Consider the following 8,152-nt stretch of genomic DNA (forward strand, 5'->3'; position numbering starts at 1 on the left):
CCTACTCTATTTTTCTAAATTTAATTTGATGATTTCACAAATAAATATTTCTAAAAAAAATCATCAATAAAATTTTTAAATTTTATTTTACACTTATACATATTAGTCAAAATAATTATCACACATAAAAAAAATCATAATTTTCTCTTAAAAAATATATATCACCAAAATTCATAATCTGATATTTTAATCAGGAAAAAATTGAACTTCTCATATTAAAATAACTGAGCTGAAGGTCCTTAAATAAAATAAATTGTTAAATTAATTATTCATATTTGATCAAATATGATTTTTTTTTAAAAAAAAAAATTAGCTTGAGCCTTGAACTTCATTCACTTAGACTTAGGTATTATCGAACTCTGTATTTAAGTTGATTTAATTATTTAAAATTGGTATATTTTTAATCTTTTTTAACTAGTTAATAAATTTAATATTATATTAATTTTATTTATTTATAAAATTGATATGTCTTTATATATTGAACAAATATAAATAATCTCTTTTATAAATCCCAACATTAGGTGACGCAGCCACCAAAATTGTGCCTCTCTCTTGTTCCTCTGATTTGGTAGCAGAGGTTGGCAGAGGTTGGCGGAGAAGGAATGGGGAAGGCGGCGAAGGGATCGCGGAAGGGGAAGAAGGCATGGAGGCCCGACATCACCACCAACCACATCGACGATTACTTCGACGAGTCCATCAGGGACGCCTTCACCGGCAAGGCCTCCGACACGAAATCCACTGACAGTAAGTGTCCTCTATTTCTTCATTTTTTTTGTTAGGCTAAATCCTGCCCAGTACTCTTGCACTTGTTTCTCCCGTTTTACGCTGTGAATGACGGCGCTGGTCTTGGAATTGACGATTCCTTGATCGATCAATAATGAATTTTTCTATGAAGAAGAACAAACTTAGGAATGTGGACTGTAATGGAGGCTATGGAGCTGTAGGACATTATAATCATTTAGGAAAAAAAACGTGGTTCTGTTATGCTGATCATTTGCAGAATTGGGATATTTGAGGATCGGAATGATCTTACTTTTGATTTAAATAGTTACATCATAGGATAGGTAGTTCGTTTTTTTTGGGTAATGAGAAATTGTCCAATGCTATGCGTCTAACCAAACTAATATCATTGGTATCCCACTGGAAAAACCATGAACGGTCAGGTCTGATGTTGGACATACTAAATTAACATAGTTTTTTTTTTTTTCATTGTTTATCACAATATCCTATGTTTTTTAAAGTTATTGGGAGTGCCCCAAGTCATTGATACTGTCCAGAAAATACCTTCTCCTTCTCAAAATATATTTTTTGTGATATGTCAAAAGTTCTCTAACCTCTGAGTAGAATGTGGCATACATTGCTACTGTATTCCCTTAAATGCATTTAGTTATTTTCTAAAAAAATTCAAGAACTAAAACTAATAGTTGTAGTTTGGAGAGATGTTATTCTGAGAGATGGAGAAGAAAATATACTTTTCTTCTTTTTAGAATACAACATACAAAGTGTTGAAATTCCATCTCAAGTGTGTAAGTTATGTTCCTCCCAAGTGTATGATGGATAAACAAAAGAAAATTATGGGATTATTTAAAAGCCAATATGTTACAACAAAGAACATTTGTAGTTTTTGTTTTGTTACTATCAATCTAAAACACAAAAATGCTGGCCAAACCTTCACATGTATTTTGCATTGTGTATCATTATGCCTTCCTTGTAATTAATTTGAGTAGCTTGTAAGTTGAGGTATGAAACACCTTGGAAAGCAACCCTTGAATGCTTCTTTTCTCTCTTTGTTCCATGTGAAATTCTCATTCCAATTTGGTAGTAACTTGGTCACATATGGTACATGACCATGCTATTTAGCGAATTCAATTGGTTCCCTGCTATCGGTAGCTGCATTTGTTTGGGTAGTAGTTCGTTTAGTAACTTAAGTAGGTAGAATACCATGTTATCCAGGTCTATTGATTGTTATTGATTGATTCAGAAATTCCTGCAAAAAGAAAATTTGAGAAACACAAGGAAAAAGTTCTCCATTATGAAAATCCTTTTGTCCAAGCTGTTACATCGTCTTCTTCAAAAAAATCAAAGCGGAAAAAGAAACAAGTGAACACACAAACAATACAACATGACAAATTTTCACAGGTGTGCAATCTCTCTCAAGTGTTCTTTTTTTTTTATATAAAAGTTTGTGATATGCATCTCTTATACTGTTTATGTCCTCAGGTAGATGATATATCTTCCACTCTAACTGACATATGGAATAATGAAGGTTCTCTGATTTCTCTACTTCTCATTTGGTCTATTGTATCGCTAAGTTCTAAAAGTTGAATTCAACATCATAATTTATCTCTAAATCTTGCAGGTGAAGCAACTGACAGGCCTAAAAAGGTGAGTTTTTCTTTATTGGACAATCAATTTTTGGTAATATTATTTGACAATCAATTTTTGGTAATAAGTCATTGGTACTCATGTGAAAACGTCTCTGATAATTATTGGTTTCCAAAATTCATAATCTTGTAATGGATCCGAAGAAAAGTTTGGTAAATTTAAGGGACTTGAATATTCTATTTGTCTTTTTGATTTTGTCTTTGGTCCGGTACAAGACATCATAACGTATCACCACTGCTATCTGATCATTTCATTTGTTGAACCATTAATATCTGAAATGAGCATTTGCTCCCCCATTGTGATTGTAAATTGTGATGCAAAGCAGAATTGTGTTGTTGATATCGTTTAGTAGGACAAGTATTAATGGCACTAAATTTTATATGGTCAATCTTTTTTCTGCATAATACTGTCCTCGAATGGGCCTATGAAAAATGCTAAACAGCTTCTATAGCATTTACTGGCTTAGATAGATAGCCCATTTAAGATAATGTATTGAGAGCCAAATTAATCTTTTTTATTATTCCAAACTGTTATGTGAATTAAATTAAAATATTTTGAGTGAGAGAAGATAAAATCCACAAAACTGCTCGAGCTAATCAATTTTCATAATATACCATAAACATATGATTAACAGTTTTCTGCTTTCATTAACAAGATGGATTATTTATCTATGATGCTGTTGGTTCGTGTTATGCCATTTTTTCTTAACATTTAACTCGGTGTTTTCCTTTTAAATGTCTGTTCCTTCTTGAATAAGCATAGAAGTTTCTCATTTCTCAACCACTTGATTTTAATTTATCTTTCTAAAAATTTCTCCCCATTTTGTTCTCGCGGAAACAGAAGGCTTCCATCATTCCAGTTGTTGAAGTGGAGCCACCGGGCTGTTCATTTTATCCTTCATTTGAGGCTTGTCAAGTAAATATTCAAATCTTTATGCACTATTGGTTTGGTGTTATTCCCATTCTCCCTATTATAATCTCACTTTTGTGTTCTGTCCTACTGTTGATATAGGATTCATTTGCTCTAGTTGTTGCAAGTGGGATGCAGAAAATTTACAAAAAAGAATTGGGTCCTCAGCCTCTACTAGAAACAATTCCCGGTGAAGCAATTGCAAATGAAGATGTGAGCATAACAAATCTCTCTTAATTGTTCTTATTTTAGAAAAATGGTTTCTTTGATGAGCCCTCCTGCATTTTTTATTTGTTGCATCACAAATATGATTTTTTTTTTATTTGTAGAAAAAAGCGTCTTATTTGATGAACCCTTGTGCATTTTTGATTGCACTATAATAGATGAATTACATAATCATAAACCAGTAATTGATGGCATTTGATAATACTAGTATTGCTACATCAAATCAAAATAGTTGTAAATTTATATAGCCCTTTTATATATTGATCAACAAACATTCAATCTTTATAATTGTAGGACGGGGCCCTCTCTTGGACAGCCGCCTTCCCCTACGAGGTGTGGGAGCACATTTTCTCTTTCCTACCGACCGATGCTGACCGCCATGCCGTTGCCCTGGTTTGTCGCTCCTGGTACCAGATAGAACGGTTGTCGAGGCGGAAGATCTTCGTGGGGAACTGTTATGCGGTGGCGCCAGTCGCGGCGGTGCGGCGATTCCCGGAGGTTAGGGTGGCAACCATCAAGGGGAAGCCGAGTTTCGCAGATTTACTGTGCACCGACTGGGGTGGTGGGGTAGAGATGTGGATCCAGTCAATGGCTAATGGTTGGCCACTTCTCGAGGAGCTTCAGCTCAAGCGAATGGTGGTCTCTGATGATTGTCTCAAGCTTATTGCCCGGTCCTTTAAGAACTTTAGGGTTCTGTCTCTAGCCTTCTGCGAAGGGTTCAGTGCTGTCGGGCTAGCCGCCATTGCAGCCGACTGCAGGTCCAAGTCTTTATTTTCTTTTCCAGTTTGCCTGCCTACTTCTCTTTATTTTCACTTTTACTTTTAATCCTGGCCTTAGATTTATAATTTGGTATTCATTCTAGAAAGATCAGGTGGTGTTGCACCAAATTTGACCCTTCTTATTTTTAGTTTCCAATTTGAAATGACTTTAATGCTGGCTATTCAGATCCATTAGCTTGATTACCTGAAACGAGTCAACTCCACATTAGTACTATTAGTCCCTATGTACAGGGATATTTTCCCTTGGATTTGAGGGGAAACCCATTCATTCTCCCCTTTCAGATTTCTGTTTAATTTGTCTCTTTATAGACATCTTTTCTACTCTTTAAATTCAACTATCTTTTTTGTTGGTTTGTATTTTTGACTCTGATGGATAGGTAGCCTCTCTTGTGTGGTAATTTGTGTATTTTATCCACCAAAGCCTAGTTAAGTGCTTATTCTGTGCTGAAATAATGGCCTCATAGTTACTTATTGTTTTCGTATCCTCAGTTGTGCTTTTTTAAGAGATTAGAGGTTTTGATATTTTATGGATTTTCTTTCTTGAAAAACATATTATTATCCTTTCAATCAACAGTAGAACTCTCTTATAATCCCAGCATATTCCTATGTAACTTGTATACTCATGAAACAGTTTTGTGTTCTCAACTTCTTAACTTTTCTTGATTGAAACATGTTAGAATCAATGGCAGGAAATACATGTGCACTATGTAGTTAAATTGAATGAAACAGCTGAGGAATTCATGTTAAATTCGCACTTTAAAAAAAATTGTCAGTTTTTTAAAAGATAATTATGCTTAGCTGATCCCACCTAGTGGGATAAGGCTTGATTGTTTTGTATAAAAGATAATTATACTTTCTGTCAGTGTTTTCAATTGTAATGATTCAGATAATGATGATAATTATAGAGATGCCATGAACAGGGTGTTAAACCAGCATTTGTTAGAATACTGGATCTCTACCTTCTTGCTTCATCCAGTCTGGGCAATAACATTGCCAATGATTTGATTTCTTTGATGGGCTTTCTTAGGAAGAATGTGTCTGTTTGTGAAGATGATTTATGAAAACTAGAAAAGCTTTCAATTAAATAAAAGATTGTCAGAACCAATTGCTGGGAAGACTGCTATCAGGTGACTTTCTTGACTAAGTGTTGCTGAAGTGCACCATGATTTGAAGCCCATTAATCTTAAGAATAGTAATATATCAGACAAAAATTAGAGGTGCTCAAATTTTACCATGTATCAAAATATAGATTTAGCATCTACTGATAAAAACCAACATCTTCATTGTTTGCCTAAACTGTAAACTGTCCATTGAGTTGCTCTGGAAGTTGGCAGAGACACTCCATCTTTAGTATTGTGGGCAAGTTTACTGAAAGTGAACATGATTCCCATCTCAATGTTAAAGTGTTTGTCAAAGTATTCCAGCCTAGCTTATTTAACAATTGGCAAGTGAGAAGAATTTTCTTAAGCTTAATTAGATATTTGACTTTATGCTAAAAGATTACATCCACACACGACCATTATCTTGAACATATTGATAGTCAATTCTCTTAACATTGTTCAGCAAATGAAAACTCGATAGGATTTACTCTTACTTTTACTAACTAGTATCCTTTTGCTGTTTGGATTTATTTTGGTGTTTTTTTTCCTCCACGACAGGAATCTGGAGGCACTTGATCTGCATCAATATAGAGTGAAGAAGAATTGTATAAACTGGATATCTCATTTTCCAGAATCCTTTACTTCCCTGGTTACTCTCAACATTGCATGCCTGGATGGTGAGATGAATGTATCTACTCTTGAACGCCTCATTAGCAGATGTCCCTATCTCAAGACTCTCAGACTCAATCATGTCACTCCTCTAGAAAAACTTGTTGGCCTTCTACACAGGGCTCCACAGCTGGTAGACCTTGGAATTGGCATTCTCATAGGAGAAGGTTATCCAGGATTTTTCTCCAAGCTTGAATCTGCTTTTGCTCACTTAAAACATCTGAAGAACCTATTTTGGAAAGCTGGACCATTATACTTGCCAGCAATATATCCAATTTGTGAAGGTCTTACAACACTGCATCTCTTTGAGTCTAGCATAAAAGCACCAGAGCTTGCAAAAGTAGTTTGCCAGTGTAAAAATCTTCAACAGCTATGGGTACATCTTCATGTCCTCATCTAATTAATATCATTTTCTTCATTTCGAGCAATTGCATCTTTTGATATGCTATCCAGTTATTCCGGTGATAGGGTCTCACTTTTACATATGCATGTTTTTTTTTTTTTCAATTCCTTATTGATAGTTTATCTTTTCTCTGTGTACACCTTTTCGTAGAATTCACTATTGTCAGTCTTAAATTGTTATTATTGGTTTTATTTTTTGCTGCAGGAATGAATTTTATTAGTAGAACTGTCACTCACAAAAAGTCTATATGATTGTTTTATTTCCCTGATACTCTGCATATTAACAAGGGACATGCTTTGTCAGATTAGGGACTTAATTGAGGACGATGGGCTTATTGCTGTGGCATCATCCTGCAAACTCCTCCGAAAATTGCAAATACTTCCTTCTGATCCACCTTACTGTCCTCTCACAGAAATTGGCCTTATTGCTGTCTCTTCTGGTTGTGTAATGCTCGAGTCTGTTCTCTATTTTTGCCGGCAGATGACTAATTCTGCCCTCCTTAGTATTGCTAATAATTGCCCCAATCTCATGTGCTTCCGGCTCTGCATCCCCAAACCTTACACCCCCGATTATATTACTCAAGAACCTCTAGATGCTGGCTTTGGGGCTATTGTTGAATCCTGCAAAGACCTCCGATGTCTCTCCATATCTGGTCTTCTTACTGACCGTGTGTTCAAAACTATTGGGGCCTCAGCAAATCGTCTTAAGCGGCTCTCGGTTTGTTGTGCTGGTGATGGGGATGCAGGTCTTCATTACATTCTATCTGGTTGTAGGAAATTACGCATGCTGGAAATTAGGAAATGCCCGTTTGGTATCAAGGCATTGTTGGACAATGCAGATAAACTGAAGACAATGCGATGCCTTTGGATGTCGTCATGCTCTGTGACACTGGGGGAATGCAGATTATTAGCTAAGAAGATTCCACGGCTTAATGTGGAGGTTATTGATGAGACTGGAGGAGGGCCGGTTCAGTCACGGCGTGATCATTTTCCTGTTGAAAAACTATACATTTACAATACTTTTACTGGCCCAAGACTTGATGCACCACCTTCTGTCTTGACTGTTTGGTGAAATCAGGTATTAAGGAAGTGATATTAGCTTTATCTTGTGAAGATATATACTAAGTTGTAGTTAGAATTTTTATATGTGTGATATAGAAATTTGCATGATAGATTTGCTATGTTTTCATGATTATGAGTTTTTGTCTCTGTTGGGAATGAAACAGTGAGCATATATGTACAAACTAAAGGATATAGCATCTTCATACATGTTATGAACAAGTGCTATAACTCATTTTGTTTGATAGATATATATTTCTAAGTTTCGGCTCAAGAGAAGTTGTGAGTAACAAGGTGGTCTCGGTCAAAATGTTGTGAACATGGGCTCATAATTTATTGTTGAAATTATAGTAAATTTATGTCATAAGGATATTGTGAATATAAATGACATGGTGCATGGTATGACGCTTTAACCCCAATGTAATACGACCTGCGTGTCGTGTCTTCATCTTTTTCATTCTTGTTGTAATTTTAGACTACACTCGAATGTAACTCGAGTTTTTTTAGATTCTGTAATGTACAAATTAGAAAGGAGTTAGTCTACTGGATGACGGGTGAAAAGGAAGGACAACAACACACGACAACTAAGAAAGCGCTTGGAGAGCTGTTTTGACCTACGTTGAC

General features: G+C 35.4%; 1 protein-coding gene across 2 annotated transcripts; it reads left to right on the forward strand.

Moving 5' to 3' along the window:
* Positions 1 to 525: 525 nt before the first annotated feature.
* Positions 526 to 7,790, forward strand: LOC122043123 (transport inhibitor response 1-like protein Os05g0150500). 2 transcript variants are annotated; one of them, XM_042603595.1, is made up of 9 exons: positions 526 to 744; positions 1,982 to 2,139; positions 2,221 to 2,266; positions 2,360 to 2,385; positions 3,226 to 3,300; positions 3,397 to 3,507; positions 3,814 to 4,277; positions 5,957 to 6,443; positions 6,774 to 7,790. In XM_042603595.1, exons 1-9 carry the CDS (start codon positions 603 to 605, stop codon positions 7,539 to 7,541), a joined length of 2,277 nt encoding a protein of 758 aa, XP_042459529.1. In that variant the 5' UTR covers positions 526 to 602; the 3' UTR covers positions 7,542 to 7,790. The 2 variants fall into 2 exon arrangements, with proteins under 2 accessions (XP_042459529.1, XP_042459530.1); XM_042603596.1 differs by having other exon boundaries at positions 3,229 to 3,300.
* The last annotated feature ends 362 nt before the right edge of the window (positions 7,791 to 8,152 follow it).

The sequence above is a fragment of the Zingiber officinale genome, chromosome 2A (genome assembly GCF_018446385.1).
Source record: "Zingiber officinale cultivar Zhangliang chromosome 2A, Zo_v1.1, whole genome shotgun sequence".
NCBI classification, from domain to species: Eukaryota; Viridiplantae; Streptophyta; class Magnoliopsida; order Zingiberales; family Zingiberaceae; genus Zingiber; species Zingiber officinale.